Source organism: Nerophis ophidion, linkage group LG19 (assembly GCF_033978795.1).
Source record: "Nerophis ophidion isolate RoL-2023_Sa linkage group LG19, RoL_Noph_v1.0, whole genome shotgun sequence".
NCBI lineage: Eukaryota > Metazoa > Chordata > Actinopteri > Syngnathiformes > Syngnathidae > Nerophis > Nerophis ophidion.
This window is the reverse complement of record NC_084629.1, coordinates 25,352,278-25,368,639: the sequence shown is the minus strand read 5'-3', so window position 1 is coordinate 25,368,639 and position 16,362 is coordinate 25,352,278. Positions and strand designations below refer to the sequence as shown.

Here is a 16,362-nt window from a genome sequence, read left to right as displayed (position 1 = left end):
TTTTCTGGAATAAAAAAAAAAAAACAGCCTTTAAGAAGATTTATATGATTTCTTCATAAAAAAACAAAAAAAATAACTTAAAAACAAAAACAAAAATCCTGAATAAATCAATCCCCCAAATTCTGTAAGTTTTCACAGAAAAAGAACAACATTTTTAAACATTTGAAAATAAAACATTTAAAAAAAATAAAAACATTTCTAGAATGTTATATTTATAATAAATAAAAAAAGTTGTGTATATGGCGACAAAAGCAGTATTTTTGTATTTTTTTTAAAACGAGGTACATGTTTTTTTTTGTTTTTTTTTAAACATGCTTACCTTACAGAAATTTCTGTTATACTTCACACAGAAAAAAATCCTAGAAAAACCAAAAATATAATTTTAGGGAAAAAAGCTTGTGAATTTTCGAGGAAAAACAAAGAGTCATTCATACCATTAAGAAAAAAACATATTTGGACAAAAAAAAAAAAAAAAAAAAGTGTGTTTATTTTTAAGATAAAATCCATATCTTTTTTTTTTTTTTTAATAAGATTAAATAATTTTGAGAAAGCATACTTTTCCAGAAAAGTATTATATATTTAACAGAAAAAAAATTATATTTCCCCAAAAAAGTTGTATATTGTAAAAAAATATTTTCTTTTGGGGGGAAAAAAAACAGAAAAAAGTGGTACCCTTTAAAAATATCTATATAATTTCTTAAAAAAACAACAACATATATATACTATATATATATATATATATATATATATATATATATATATATATATATATATATATATATATATATATGTATATATATATATATATATATATATATATATATATATATATATATATATATATATATATATATATATGTATATATATATAATTTTTTACTTTTGTAGGTTAAAAAATCCCCCCCAAAAATACATGTATAACTTTAATACTTGTTTTTAAAAAATTTAAAATAAAACATTATTCGAAAAAACATTTTTAAAATGATAGATACAAATATACTGTATATAACTTTTTCTTTTTTTCAACAGATAAACCAAATGCCCCAAATTCTGTAATATTTCACATAAAAAAAGTATATTGGAGATAAAAGTGGTATACATTAAATAAGGTTAAATGTTTAAGAATAAACATTTATACCTTCCAGAAATGTCTGTTTTTTCATTTTTAAATCCTAAAAAAATTTTCAGGGAAATAAGCTTGTACATTTTCCAGGGGGAAAAAAGTGTTATTCATACCAATAAGAAAAAAAACCATTAGGACAAAAAAAAAGTGTGTATATTTTTAAGAAAAAAGTAATATATATATATATATTTTTTTAAATAAGGTTAAATAATTTTGAGAAAGCATACTTTTCTAGAAAAGTCTGATATATTTGACAGAAAAACGTTTATATTTCTTGTGAATTTTCTAGGAAAACAGAAAGAAAGTGTTATTCATACTAGTGAGAAAAAAACATTAGCACAAAAAAGTGTGTGTATTTTCAAGACACACACACACACGCACGCACACACACACACACACACACAAACACACACACCACCTGGGAGGATTTTACAGTACACGGACTCATTCAGTTCCTGACTTACTAACCTCCATATTACTGTCAAAGGAGAGTCCACGTCTGTTGCACACCTTCTTGTTCTGCTGACATGCAGAGACAACGACAAAAAAAAGATTACTACTCAAGAAGGAGAAGGAAAGTCTCCCCGGTCCCCTGTAGACTTTGAGTGCGTACTCACACTAGGACATTGGTATAGCGTGTTGGACAATGGGTGCGATTCCACCACCCCTTACTGGTGCTTGCTGGCCTGCGTACCCTCTGAGCATGGACATATTGACAGCTCGAGGTTACAAGAGTCAACCATCATCCCTCCAATGAAAATACACGTCCTGTGTGATGTCTGGTCAGGCGCTCACCTCTCAGAACGGACGTGTCAGCGGGCGGACGGCCGGTTCAGAGGTCATAGTGGCCAGCGTGTTTTTGACGTCTGTCCTCAGTTGGATGCCGTCAACAGAAAGAAATGCACTGGCAGGGGGCCAGTATGTTGAAAACAAGGTTTTGTGAAGGGAAAAAAATGTTTACCTACTGGGGTCTTCGCCTTTGCACAAACCACGGTCTTCTCATTAGACAGTTTTATGGTAATCCTGTGTACAAACAGACCTAGAAGTTAAACAGTCCAGTACAGTAATGTCCACCATCAGGAAAAAAAGGCCGCCCACCTTGTCTTTTTTGTTGACTCGGACACGCACACGTGAAAAAATCCCACAAGGGAGTCTTCCTCATGGTGCAGCTGCTCTTATCGGCCAGCATCAGGAGAACTTCACAGGATGCTCCAAGCTTCCGTCCTCCTAAAAGTGTCAACAGAACGTCTATTGTCCAGGAAGCAGCAGGAGGACCACCATGTCTACCAGACTGGTCTCGGCGTGTGCTTTGTTTGTCATTGTGGTTGTAGAACGCTGCATAGTGATACAAACAAATCCAATAAAAATGAAAAAATAGTACAAACTAAATATTTTCGAGAAAAAAGCAATTTTAAAGCTTTTTTTTTTTTTTTTTAATAAATCATTGTTAAATATGTTTGAAAAAGTGTACTTTTCTAGAAATGTCTGTTTTACATCACAGAAAAAAAGTTTGTTTTCTACAAAAAGTCGTACATTGGAGACATATCTACTTGGAGGTGTAGGGTGAGCTTATATTTTCTGAAATAAAAAGTCATACCATTAAAAAGTATTTATACAATTTATAATAATTGTTTTACTTTTTATGTTTCAAGACATTCATATATATATATATATATATATATATATATATATATATATATATATATATATATATATATATATATATATATATGTATAAACTTAAAAAAATGTTTTGTTATTTTTAAACGAGGTATCCATCCATCCATCCATCCATCTTTCTTCCGCTTATCCGAGGCTCGTAGGGGCAGCAGCCTAAGCAGAGAAGCCCAAACGTCCCTCTACCCAGCCACTTCGTTGAGGTAAATGTTATGAATAAAATTAAATGAAATAAAAGTAAATAAAAATAAAACAAGAACAACAAGCATACCGTCCAGAAATTTATATTATATTTCACAAAGACAAAATTCTGGAAAAACAAAAAAATAATTTCAGGGAAAGAAAGCTTGTACATTTAACAGCAAAAAAATAATGAGTCATTCATACCATTAAGAAAAAACATATTAGGACAAAAAAAGTGTTTGTATATTTTCTAGAAGAAAAAACAAAACAAAAAGACGTACCCTTTAAAAATATTTATCAATATATATATATATATATATATATATATATATATATATATACATATTTACATATATACGTATATATACATATATACACATATATATACATATATATACAGATGTATATATATATACATATATATATACATACATATATACATACATACATATATATACATACATATATACTTACACACATATATATATATATATACATATATATATACAAAAACATATATATACCTATATATATATATATATATATATATGGCTGGGCAACGATTACAAATTTTAATCGAAGTTAATCGCACTATTTCTCTGATTAATAGCGATTAACTGCATTGTATACGCAAAGCCCAATAATGAATTAAAAAGTAGTGTGTAGTGCACCTTTATTGGAATATTCCCCCACATGAACAAAAGCGCCAAAACATTTATTGTGCAAACACAATTTGTGCAAACACAATTTAAATCAGTCAGTAGCAGTTAAATAGCAAAAACTTATATTATAGGTAGTGGGCTGGTTTAGGGAATTTTTGATCAAATTATCCGTAGTAGCAATATTAATAATGTTGTGTTTATTCTGCGTAGTGGACTTAAAATAATTATGACCATATCTGTTTGCTTGGTGCATTGATAAACTGAACGCATATACATGGTACTATATTGTGATGTTATGAGCCAGGGGAAAAAATAACTACCCTACCCAGCACGCAACAGGAGTGACGAGCATGCGCGGTAGCCCGGTATAGGTTGTGTCGCCATGACGGCCTCTTGTATGTTGTGATATGCACGCTCTGAAAGCAAACGTTAAGAACTCAGCCAACACGCCTCGTCTGCATTATTCATAAATAGACAGACAACAAACATACTCCGCTGCTTCACAGGCCGCTGGATGTAGCCGGCAAAGTATTCCCATGCTAGCTAGCCGGTCTAGCAAGCACGCGTCATTCAGTCCAAAACGGCCCGATCTATCCACATCCAGAATTGTCTGGCGGTCGTAAGTGATCCCGGAGTGACCACGCTGTAAGCCAGCCATGAAATCTGCAGAATTGTCCGGTATTTTTGCCAAATGTTCCATCTTTACCAAGAGCCCCTCCACGCCGAAGCGCATCTGGGCGCTGCCATCTTGTTAAGAAAAGGCGTTAACAAAATAAAAGCATGTAAACAACATACGCAAATGTACGATAAAATAATTGTCGACGTTAATAGATTGATGAGTTAACTCATAATTAACGCATTAATTTGCCCACCCCTAATATATACATATATATATATTCACACACACACACACACACACACACACACACACACACACACACACACACACACACACACACACACACACACACATGTATAATTAAAAAAATGTTTTTAAACATTTGAAAATAAAACATCATTTAAAAAAAAAGGAAAAACATTTTTAAAATCCCCCCAATTGTTTTATTTTTTAAGAAATGTTTAAAAAAAAAATAATAATAAATTGTGTATAGGAAAAAAATGTTTGGGAGGGATTTGTATATTTTTTGTAAGAAAAAAAGAAAAAAGTGGTACCCTTTAAAAATATGTATACAATTTCTTAGTAAAAATAAAAAACTTAAACTTTAAAAAAAAAAAAAAAAAAAAAAATCTATAAACTTTAAAATGTTTTTAAACATTTAACTTTTTTTTTTTTATATATATATAACATATTAAACAAAAATTCCAGAAATTATGTAATATTTCACAGAAAAAAAAGTTGTGTGTATTGGAGATAAAAGAGGTATTCTTTTAAACGAGGTTAAATGTTTAAGAAAAAAAATCATGTTTCCTAAAATTTCTGTTATATTTTCCATTTTTACAAATCCCCTCAAAAAAATAAAATAACATTCCAGCGAAATAAGCTTGTACATATTCTAGGAAAAAAGAAAGAACATGTCATTCGTACCATTTAAAAAAAAAAATTGCACAAATAAGTGTGTGTATTTTCAAGACGGAAGCAATATTTATTTTTCAAACGAGGTTACATTTTTTTGCAAAAACATACTTTTCTGGAAATGTCAGTTATATTTAACAGAAAAAGTGTGAACTTTTCTGGGGCAAAAAGGGTTTTGGAGAAATGTCTTTTTGGGGGAGCTTATAAAAAGAAAGAAGAAAGAAGAAGAATATCTTAGCGAAAAAACATCAATTGAGACAAAAACTATTTTTGAGGAGGTTATTGTTTTGAGAAAATTAGACTTTTCCCTGGGAAAAAAATGACATAGTTTTATGCTTTTTATTTAAAAACATGAATACTTTTTTGAAAAAAAAAATGCAATATTGAAAAGGCATACATTTTTTGAGCGGAAACATATTTTTATCTTGCGAAAACTTTATATTTGTGACGTTTCATTGGCATTGTGGTGATGCTGTTGCGTTCTCTCAATCGTGCAGGCGGACCGGACACAGCGTGAAAGTAAGAATGATGATTTAGTTAACACTACAGAACAAACTAAGAACATAAATACTTGCAAAAAGGCACTCGAGACAAACCAACAGAACTAGCATGTGAGCTAGAAAGAACAAAAGACGCTAGCATGTGAGCTAGGGAAATAAACAAAAGAGGGAATAGCGTGGAAGTTAAAGTACAAGAAAATAGTCTTTTACCACAAGTGGGGATAGCGACGTCACCTGTTGCATGAAATAGCAAATTAGACTGCGAGGACGAATGACAAACAAGGGCAGGCTTAAATAAAGCGGATAATCAAAAGGCAGGTGCGCGTGAAAGACCAAAAGGAAGGGGACACAAATGTGTTACTATGGAAACGGAACAAAACAGGAAGTTCCACCAGGAACTAAGGAAGACAAAATATTAACAGGACGTCATACAAATTAGAACAAAACCAGAATATGCCATGATCCGAGCAGCAGATCATGACAATATTACCCCATAAAAGCTGTATTATTTTTTTTACATTAAAAAATGTGCATTTTGATGTTTTATTTATTTTCATCTAGGTAAATCTTGTATTGTATATTACAAATTAAGAATGTACCATTTTCCAGCAAAACACAACACTACAAGAAAAAACATATTCTCCAGACAAAAAAAGCTGTTAACATTTTAAAAGGAAAAAAGTAAGTGAAATTTAATTCACTCACTTTATTTCCTAGTTATATTACAAAAAAATCCTAAAAAATATCATACAACTTTTAAGTTTTCGTTGGTTAAAAAAAATTGTTTTTTCTAAAAAATAAAAATAAAAATAATACTTTATTCTTGTAAAATTTGGGTTTTTTTGAGAGGTCGACACAAAAAAAACTTTTGCAAAATAAAAAAAACAACGTTTTTCTGTAGTATAGTTATAGTGTGGCCCTAATATTTGTTAGAAAATATCCAGTACTTTAGGAGAAAAAAAAAGGGTGTTCCTCATCCGCTGGCTTAAAAGGAGAAACTTGACACTGAGGGATCATTGTGGCCAACAGGAGGGGATACTTTCATTTTTCATCTTACATTTTTTTTTTTTTTTACTTACTGCTTCTATGAAGAGGCGTGGTGTTGAGTTCAAAACCGTCAGGAAAGTGGAGCTCCGGAGGTGGATGAGGACTTTTGTTGTCAAGCAGGACTCCGACGGGAAGGTTGGAAACACGGCGAGGAGCACAGAATCCGCTGGAGGATATATTCACACAAAGTTGGAATTAAAACAAAGAAGTGGAGTTTCGATTCCCCGCGAGATGCGACGTGGACGTGCTCTTAAAACGCAGGTTTGAATTAGTCTCAACAATGAAGAATATCACTAAGCGCTTGGGGATTTTATTAACTTGAGATGCGTTTTTGCGTGTAGTCGCCACTTTTTTACGAACGATTAACTTTTTTAAAAACACTTTTTTTTTAAACTCTTCTCATGCTGTGAGTCACACTCACTATCAGATGTGCATCTTCGCCTGGAGTTAATTTATTTATTTTTTTTATTTAATTTTTTGCCTTCAAATGCTGTAATTGGTGCATAATGTGTCAGGTTTCCGCGCTCACCTTGGCGCTAATGTTCCTCCTGACGTGGACAGGCGAGGCCGACACGCACACCCGTCGCATTCGGGCGCAGCTGCACCGGCGACCGAGGCCCGCCAGGGGGCGCCCACTCGAGCGGGCGCGTCCCGGGTTCGCGTCCGCCATCTCCGTGCACAGCTCAATAGAGGGCCGTGACGTGCAGGCGGACGAGGGCACACGTAGGGCGGGGAGGAGAGGAGCCGGGGCTGGGATGCCGCAAGACCAGGGTGCCCACCTGGCCAGGTCCCGGGTGGCGAGGATGCCCGCCGGCGCCCGTTCGCCCAACCTGCTGGCCAGTTTCGCCGGGAAGAACCGAGTCCTGGTGATCACGGCGCCGCACGACTCGGAAGGCTACTACCGGTTGATGATGTCGCTTCTGAAACCCGACGTGTACTGCGAATTGGCGGAGAGGCACGTCCAGCAGATCGTGATGTTCCACCAGGAGGGTGAGATGGGCGGGAAAGTGCGAAGGATCACCAACGAGGGCAAAGTGATGGAAGAGCCGCTGGACACCGCCCTCATCCCCAGACTCATGAGCTTCCTCAAGCTGGAGAAAGGTAACGTCCAATTAAGTTCAGTCAAGGCTACGCGTTTCTTTTTTGAAGGTGATACATTTCTCTTTACCAAAGTTTGTTCTCAGTTTTTACGGAAATACGTAATACGTAGTTGCCGCCAAAGTTTACGAGAAAAAACAAATATTTTATCCATCCATCCATTTCCTACCGCTTATTCCCTCGGCCTACTGAAATGAGATTTTTTTATTTAAACGGGGATAGCAGGTCCATTCTATGTGTCATGCTTGATCATTTCGCGATATTGCCATATTTTTGCCGGAAGGATTTAGTAGAGAACATCCACGATAAAGTTCGCAACTGGAGAAAAGCCCTGCCTCTACCGGAAGTCGCAGACAATGACGTCACATGTTGAGGGCCCTGTCACGCCAAATTTCTTCCCCCTACCAAAAACTTACCCCCCCATTTACTTCCGGGGTCATGATTAATACAGACGTTTTTTTTAACGCTATATTATAAAAATATAATGCTATATTATAAAAATACAGACGTTTTGTTAACGTTGTATTATAAAAAAAAAAATAAAAAAAGAATTTACAAACACAAGCTATGGGATGACTTAAGACAGGGGTAGGGAACCTATGGCCAGATGTGGCTCTTTTGATGACTGCATCTGGATCTCAGATAAATCTTAGCTGACACTGCTTAACACTGCTTAACACAATAAGTAATGAATCATTTTGCTGGCAATCACAGTGTTAAAAATAATAAATAAAAATATATGCATTTTAATCCATCCATCCATTTTTCTACCGCACCTGTTCAAGAAGTCACATTATTGATTAGAAGTATTTTATTTATTATTGGTTAGCTTTAGAATAAAACATGTTATTCAAAATAATAGGAGACTTATTGTACTCTACAAATGTTATTAATAAAAAATGCATGCATTTAGTTGTATTCAGTGTTAGAAAATATTATATGGCTCTCACGGAAATACATTTTAAAATCTTTGGCTTTCATGGCTCTCTCAGCCAAAAAGATTCCCCGACCCCTGACTTAAGAGGAAACGTGAGGAAACGTAACCCCGGAAGTAAATGCGTCATAGCTTGTGTTTGTAAATAGTTTTTTTAATTTTATTTTTATAATATAGCGTTAACAAAACGTCTGTATTTTTATAATATAGTGTTATATTTTTACAATATAGCGTTAATAAAACGTCTGTATTAATCATGAACCCGGAAGTAAATGGGGGGAGAAGGTTTTTGTTTGGGGAAAAAAAATTTGGCGTGACACCCTCTACAAAATCCTCCCCCCCCCATTTACTTCCGGGGTCATGATTAATACAGATGTTTTGTTAACACTATATTATAAAAATATAACGCTATATTATAAAAATACAGACGTTTTGTTAACGCTATATTATAAAAAAAAATTTAAAAATGAAAAAAACAATTTACCAACACAAGCTATGGGATGACTTAAGAGGAAATGTGACCCCGGAAGTAAATGTGTCATCCCATAGCTTGTGTTTGTAAATTGTTTTTTGAATTTTATTTTTTATAATATAGTGTTAACAAAATGTCTGTATATTTATAATATAGTGTTATATTTTTACAATATACCGTTGATAAAACGTCTGTATTAATCATGACCCCGGAAGTAAATGGGGGGGAAGGTTTTTGTTTGGGGGAAGAAATTTGGCGTGACACCCTCTACAAAAACCTCCCCCCCCCATTTACTTCCGGGGTCATGATTAATACAGACGTTTTTTTAACGCTATATTATAAAAATATAACGCTATATTATAAAAATACAGACATTTTGTTAACGTTGTATTATACAAATACAGACGTTTTGTTAACGCTATATTATTAAAAAAAATGAAAAAAACAATATACTAACACAAGCTATGGGATGACGTAAGAGGAAACGTGACCCCGGAAGTAAATGTGTCATCCCATAGCTTGTGTTTGTAAATTGTTTTTTGAAATTTTTTTTTATAACCTAGCGTTAAAAAAACGTCTGTATTTTTATAATACAGCGTTATATTTTTATAATATAGCGTTAACAAAACGTCTGTATTAATCATGACCCCGGAAGGAAGTAAATAGGGGGGGAAGGTTTTAGTAGGGGGGAAGAAATTTGGCGACAGCTCCTCATATATTTACATTGATTTTAATGAGAGCTGTCACCCCCAATTTCTTCCCCCCTACAAAAACCTCCCCCCCTATTTACTTCCGGGGTCATGATTAATACAGACGTTTTGTTAACACTATATTATAAAAATACAGACGTTTTGTTAACGCTATATTATAAAAAAAATTAAAAAACAATTTACAAACACAAGCTATGGGATGACACATTTACTTCCGGGGTCACGTTTCCTCTTATGTCATCCCATAGCTTGTGTTTGTAAATTTTTTTTTTTAATTTTTTATAAGATAGCGTTAACAAAACGTCTGTATTTTTATAATATAGCGTTATATTTTTATAATATAGCGTTATATTTTTATAATATAGCGTTAACAAAACGTCTGTATTAATCATGACCCTGGAAGTAAATGGGGGGGCGAGGTTTTTGTAGGGAGAAGAAATTTGGCGTGACAGAGCCTCCAACAAAAACAGCTATTCAGACCGAGAAAACGACAATTTCCTCATTAATTTGAGCGAGGACGAAAGATTTGTGTTTGAGGATATTTATAGCGACGGAAAAGAAAAAAATAAAAAAATAAAAATAAATACGCGATTGCAATCGCGTTGCATTGAGATGGATTCATATGTTTTTAGAGACATTTACTAGGATAATTCTGGGAAATCCCTTATCTTTTTATTGTGTTGCTAGTGTTTTAGTGAGTTTAACAGTACCTGATAGTCGGAGGTGTACGTCCACGGCCGTGTGTTGACGCGCAGTGTCTCAGGAAAGTCGACGGCAGCTGTACGGGAGGCGCAAGCTCAGCTGATATCCGGTATTTTCTCACCGAAACCTGCTGGTTGACATGTAGTCGGGATCCATGTCCGCTGTGATCCATACTAAAGTTTCACCTCCGTGAATTTTAAACAAGGAATCACCGTGTGTTTGTGTGGCTAAAGGCTAAAGCTTCCCAACTCCGTCTTTCTACTTTGACTTCTCCAACATTAATTGAACAAATTGCAAAGAATTCAGCAACACAGATGTCCAAAATACTGTGTAATTATGCCGTTAAAGTAGACGACTTTTAGCTGTGTGTGTGCGCAGCGCTCATATTCATAACAGCCCGTGACGTCACGCGCACACGTCATCATTACGCGACGTTTTCAAGAAAAAAGTCCCGGGAAATTTAAAATTGCAATTTAGTAAACTAAAAAGGCCGTATTGGCATGTGTTGCAATGTTAATATTTCATCATTGATATATAAACTATCAGACTGCGTGGTCGGTTGTAGTGGGTTTAAGTAGGCCTTTATATTTATGGAAACACTTGTACATTATGTTCTCTCAAGACATTTTCTCAGGCCTTTACAAAAACACGTTTATTAGTTTTACTAAAATTGTATTCCATCCATCCATCCATCCATCTTCTTCCGCTTATCCGAGGTCGGGTCGCGGGGGCAGCAGCCTAAGCAGGGAAACCCAGACTTCCTTCTCCCCAGCCACTTCGTCTAACTCTACCGGGGGGATCCGAGGCGTTCCCAGGCCGTGTCCTGGGTCTTCCCCGTGGCCTCCTACCGGTCAGACGTGCCCGAAACACCTCCCTCGGGAGGCGTTTGGGTGGCATCCTGACCAGATGCCCGAACCACCTCATCTGGCTCCTCTCGATGTGGAGGAGCAGCGGCTTTACTTTGAGTTCCTCTCGGATGACAGAGCTTCTCACCCTATCTCTAAGGGAGAGCCCCGCCACCCGGCGGAGGAAACTCATTTCGGCCGCTTGTACCCGTGATCTTATCCTTTCGGTCATGACCCAAAGCTCATGACCATAGGTGAGGATGGGAACGTAGATCGACCGGTAAATTGAAAGCTTTGCCTTCCGGCTCAGCGCCTTCTTCACCACAACGGATCGGTACAACGTCCGCATTACTGAAGACGCCGCACCGAGATCCGCCTGTCGATCTCACGATCCACTCTTCTCTCACTCGTGAACAAGACTCCTAGGTACTTGAACTCCTCCACTTGGGGCAGGGTCTCCTCCCCAACCCGGAGATGGCACTCCACCCTTTTCCAGGCGAGAACCATGGACTCGGACTTGGAGGTGCTGATTCTCATTCTGGTCGCTTCACACTCGGCTGCGAACCGATCCAGTGAGAGCTGAAGATCCTGGCCAGATGAAGCCATCAGGACCACATCATCTGCAAAAAGCAGAGACCTAAAATGTTATTTGTTTTAGCAAAATGCGTCATTTTTATCTAAGATTCAGTTGCCATCAATGTTTACGAGAAAAGGTACCCGATGTGCCTTAAAGGCCTACTGAAATGAGATTTTCTTATTTAAACGGGGATAGCAGGTCCATTCTATGTGTCATACTTGATCATTTCGCGATATTGCCATATTTTTGCTGAAAGGATTTAGTAGAGAACATCAACGATAAAGTTCGCAACTTTTGGTCGCTAATAAAAAAACCTTACCTGTACCGGAAGTAGCAGACAATGTGCGCGTGACATCACCGGTTGTAGGGCTCCTCACATCCTCACATTGTTTATAATCATAGCCACCAGCAGCAAGTGCAATTCGGACCGAGAAAGCGACAAGTTCCCCATTAATTTGAGCGAGGATAAAAGATTTGTGGATAAGGAAAGTTAGAGTGAAGCACTAGAAAAAAAAGGCGACGGCTCCAGGCGACGGCAGTGTGAGCGATTCAGATGTTATTAGACACATTTACTAGGACAATTCTGGAAAATCCCTTATCTGCTTATTGTGTTAATAGTGTTTTAGTGAGATTATAAAGTCCTACCTGAAAGTCGGAGGGCTGCGGTGAACGCCAGGGTCTCCCAGAGAAGCCAATGGAGGAGCCAAGATCACAGCTGCCTTTTTGACAGCTACAAGAGGAGGTCGTATAATTCACTCAATTCTCCGGTGAGCCGACTTAATATCACAATTTTCCCATCCAAAATCTTGTTGGTTGACGTAGAGAAACATGTTCGCTTGACCGCTCTGTGTTAAAGCTTAACAACAAACAAAGAAACACAGGCTGTGTTTCGGTGCTAAAGGCAGCTGCAATATACCGCTTTCCACCAACAGCATTATTCTTTATAGTCTCCATTATTAATTGAACAAATTGCAAAAGATTCAGCAACACAGATGTCCAAATTACTGTGTAATTATGCGATGAAAAGAGACGACTTTTAGCCGTAAGGGGTGCTGGGCTAAAACCTCCCAACCAATAACTTCACAAACACGCGTCATCATTCCGCGACGTTTTCAACAGGAAACTCCGCGGGAAATTTAAAATTGTAATTTAGTAAACTAAAAAGGCTGTATTGGCATGTGTTGCAATGTTAATATTTCATCATTGATATATAAACTATCAGACTACGTGGTCGGTAGTAGTGGGTTTCAGTAGGCCTTTAATGATGTATTAGTTTTTTATGTTTCTGAAAACACATATGTACGTTATGTTCTCTCCAGACAGTTTCTCAGGTCTTGAGAAAAACACGTTTGTTAGTTTTACTAAAATCGTATTTATTTTTAGTTTTTTGGGAAAATGCGTTATTAGGTTCGTCTAAGACTCTGTCGCCATCAATGTTTACAAGAAAACGTACCTTAGGTCCCTTAATGATGTATTACTTTTTTATGTTTCCGAAAACACATATGTATGTTTTGTTCTCTCCAGACATTTTCTCAGGCCTTGACAAAAACGGGTTTGTTAGTTTTACTAAAATAGTATTTGTTTTAAGTTTTTTTTTAGAGAACGCATTATTAGGTTTGTCTATGACTCAGTCGCCACCAAGGTTTACGAGAAAACGTACCTTAATGATAAATTAATTTCTTTATGGTTCCGAAAACACATAAGTTAGTATCTTATCAAGACTTTTTCTTAGGCCTTTCAAAAAACATGTTCGATAGTTTTAGTAAAATCGTATTTGTTTTTAAGAAAATGCGTATTTCTTATCTAAGACTCAGTTGCCATTAATGTTTACGGGAAAACGTACTTTAGGTCCCTTAATGATGTATTGGTATTTGATATTTCCGAAAACACATAGGTATATACGTTACGTTCTCTCAATACATTTTCTCAGGCCTTGACAAAAACGTGTTTGTTAGTTTTACTAAAATCATATTTGTTTTTAGTTTTTTAGAAAATGCGTTATTTGGTTCCTCTAAGACTCAGTCGCCATCAAGGTTTACAAAGAAACATACCTTAGGTCCCTTAATGATGTATTAGTTTTTTATGTTTCCGAACACACATTTGTACATTATGTTCTCTCCAGACATTTTCTCAGGCCTAGACAAAAACACGTTTGTTAGTTTTACCAAAATCGTATATTTTTTTAGTTTTTTTAGAAAATGCGTTATTAGGTTCCTCTAAAACTCCGAAAATACATAACTTAGTATCTTATCAAGACATTTTCTCAGGCCTTTCAAAAAACGCGTTCGATAGTTTTACTAAAATCGTATTTGTTTTTAAGAAAATGCGTAATTTTTATCTAAAACTCAGTTGCCATCAATGTTTACGAGAAAAACGTACCTTAGGTTCCGTAATGATAAATTAAGTTCTTTATGGTTCCTAAAACACATAAGTTAGTATCTCTCAATACATTTTCTCAGGCCTTTAAAAAAACGCGTCTGATAGTTTTACTAAAACCCTAATTGTTTTTTGTTTTTAAGAAAATGCGTCATTTTCATCTAAGACTCAGTCGTCATCAATGTTAACGAGAAAACGTACCTGAGGTTCCTTAATGATATATATATATTTTTTTAATGTAAAACACACCTTCAATCAAAACCAAATTTTCTCAGGACATTAACACAAACGCGTTCGTTAGTTTTACTAAAATTGTATTTGTTTTCAGTTTTTGAGAAAATGCATTATTAGTTTCCTCTAAGTCTTATGTTTACAAAAAACGTACCTTAAGATCTTAAATGATAAATTAGGTTCTTTATGGTTCAGAAAACACATAAGTTGGAATCTCTCAATACATTTTCTAAGGCCTTTCAAAAAACTTGTTTGATAGTTTTACTAAAATCGTATTTGTTTTCAATTTTCAAGAAAATGCGCCATCAATGTTAACGAGAAATGATATATAATTGTTTTTATGTTTCCAAAAACACTTATTCAATCAAGACAACATTTTCTCAGGCCTTTCAAAAACCGCGTTTGTTCGTTTTAGCAAAATCGTGCTTGTTTTTAGTTTTTAAGAAAATGCGTAATTTTCATCTAAGATTCAGTCAATGTTTACGTGAAAACGTACCTTAGGTCCCTCAAAGATATATTAGTTTTCTGTGTTTCCGAAAACCCATTGTCAATCAAGACAACATTTTCTCAGACCTTTACAAAAACACGTTCCTTAGTTTTACTAAAATCGTATCTGTTTATAGTTTTTGAGAAAATGCGTTATTAGGTTCCTCTAAGACTCATTCACCATCAAGGTTTAAGAGAAAACGTACCTTAGGTTCCTTTAAGAAAAATAAGTTATGTATGGTTCCGAAAACACATATGTATCTCTCACAACATTTTCTCAGACATTTTAAAAACGCATTTGATAGTTTTAATACAATTGTATTTGTTTTTAAGAAAATGTGTAATTTTCATCTAAGACTATGTTGCCATCAATGTTTATGAGAAAACATACCTTAGGTCCCTTAATGATATATTAGTTTTTTATGTGTCCGAAAACAGAACTTCAATCAAGACAACACTTTCTCGGGCATTTACAAAAATGCGTTTATTAGTTTTACTACAATCATATTTGTTTTTGGTTTTTAATAATGCGTTATTAGTTTCCTCTAAGACTCAGTCGCCATCAATGTTTATGAGAAAACATATATTAGTGGTAAATTAGGTTCTTTATTTTTCCAAAAACACATACAGTAAACTAGTGTCTCTCAATACATTTTCTCAGGCGTTTCAAAAACGTGTTTGTTAATTTTATTAAAATCTTATCTTTTTTTAGTTTTAAGAAAATGTGTTATTAGTTTCCTCTAAGACTCAGTCGCCATCAAGGTTTACGAGAAAACGTACCTGAGGTTCCTTAATGATAAATTAAGTTCTTTATGGTTCCGAAAACACATAAGTTAGTACCTCGTAATACATTTTCTCAGGCATTTCAAAAACATGTTTGTTAATTTTATTAAAATCGTATCTGTTTTTAATTTTAAGAAAATGTGTTATTAGTTTCCTCTAAGACTCAGTCGCCATCATGGTTTACGAGAAAACGTACCTGAGGTTCCTTAATGATAAATTAAGTTCTTTATGGTTCCGAAAACACATAAGTTAGTACCTCGTAATACATTTTCTCAGGCATTTCAAAAACATGTTTGTTAATTTTATTAAAATCGTATCTGTTTTTAATTTTAAGAAAATGTGTTATTAGTTTCCTTTAAGACTCAGTCGCCATCATGGTTTACGAGAAAACGTACCTGAGGTTCCTTAATGATAAATTAAGT

At 35.0% G+C, this 16,362-nt stretch overlaps 1 protein-coding gene and 1 long non-coding RNA gene across 2 annotated transcripts in view; one reads left to right on the top strand and one right to left on the bottom strand.

Moving 5' to 3' along the window:
- Window positions 1-1,492: 1,492 nt before the first annotated feature.
- Window positions 1,493-7,825, bottom strand: LOC133538245 (uncharacterized). The gene is made up of 5 exons (XR_009802954.1): window positions 6,759-7,825; window positions 2,222-2,458; window positions 1,919-2,146; window positions 1,741-1,820; window positions 1,493-1,642 (listed from the first exon to the last, which is right to left on the bottom strand). It is a non-coding gene; the product is annotated as an uncharacterized LOC133538245 (long non-coding RNA).
- ccdc80 (coiled-coil domain containing 80) overlaps window positions 6,744-16,362 on the top strand; it is a 34,345-nt gene continuing 24,726 nt past the window's right edge. Inside the window, exon 1 of the mRNA XM_061879661.1 lies at window positions 6,744-7,827. Within this exon, the coding sequence (XP_061735645.1) occupies window positions 7,233-7,827 (595 nt within the window). The 5' untranslated portion in view covers window positions 6,744-7,232. The remainder of the gene's footprint in view (window positions 7,828-16,362) is intronic.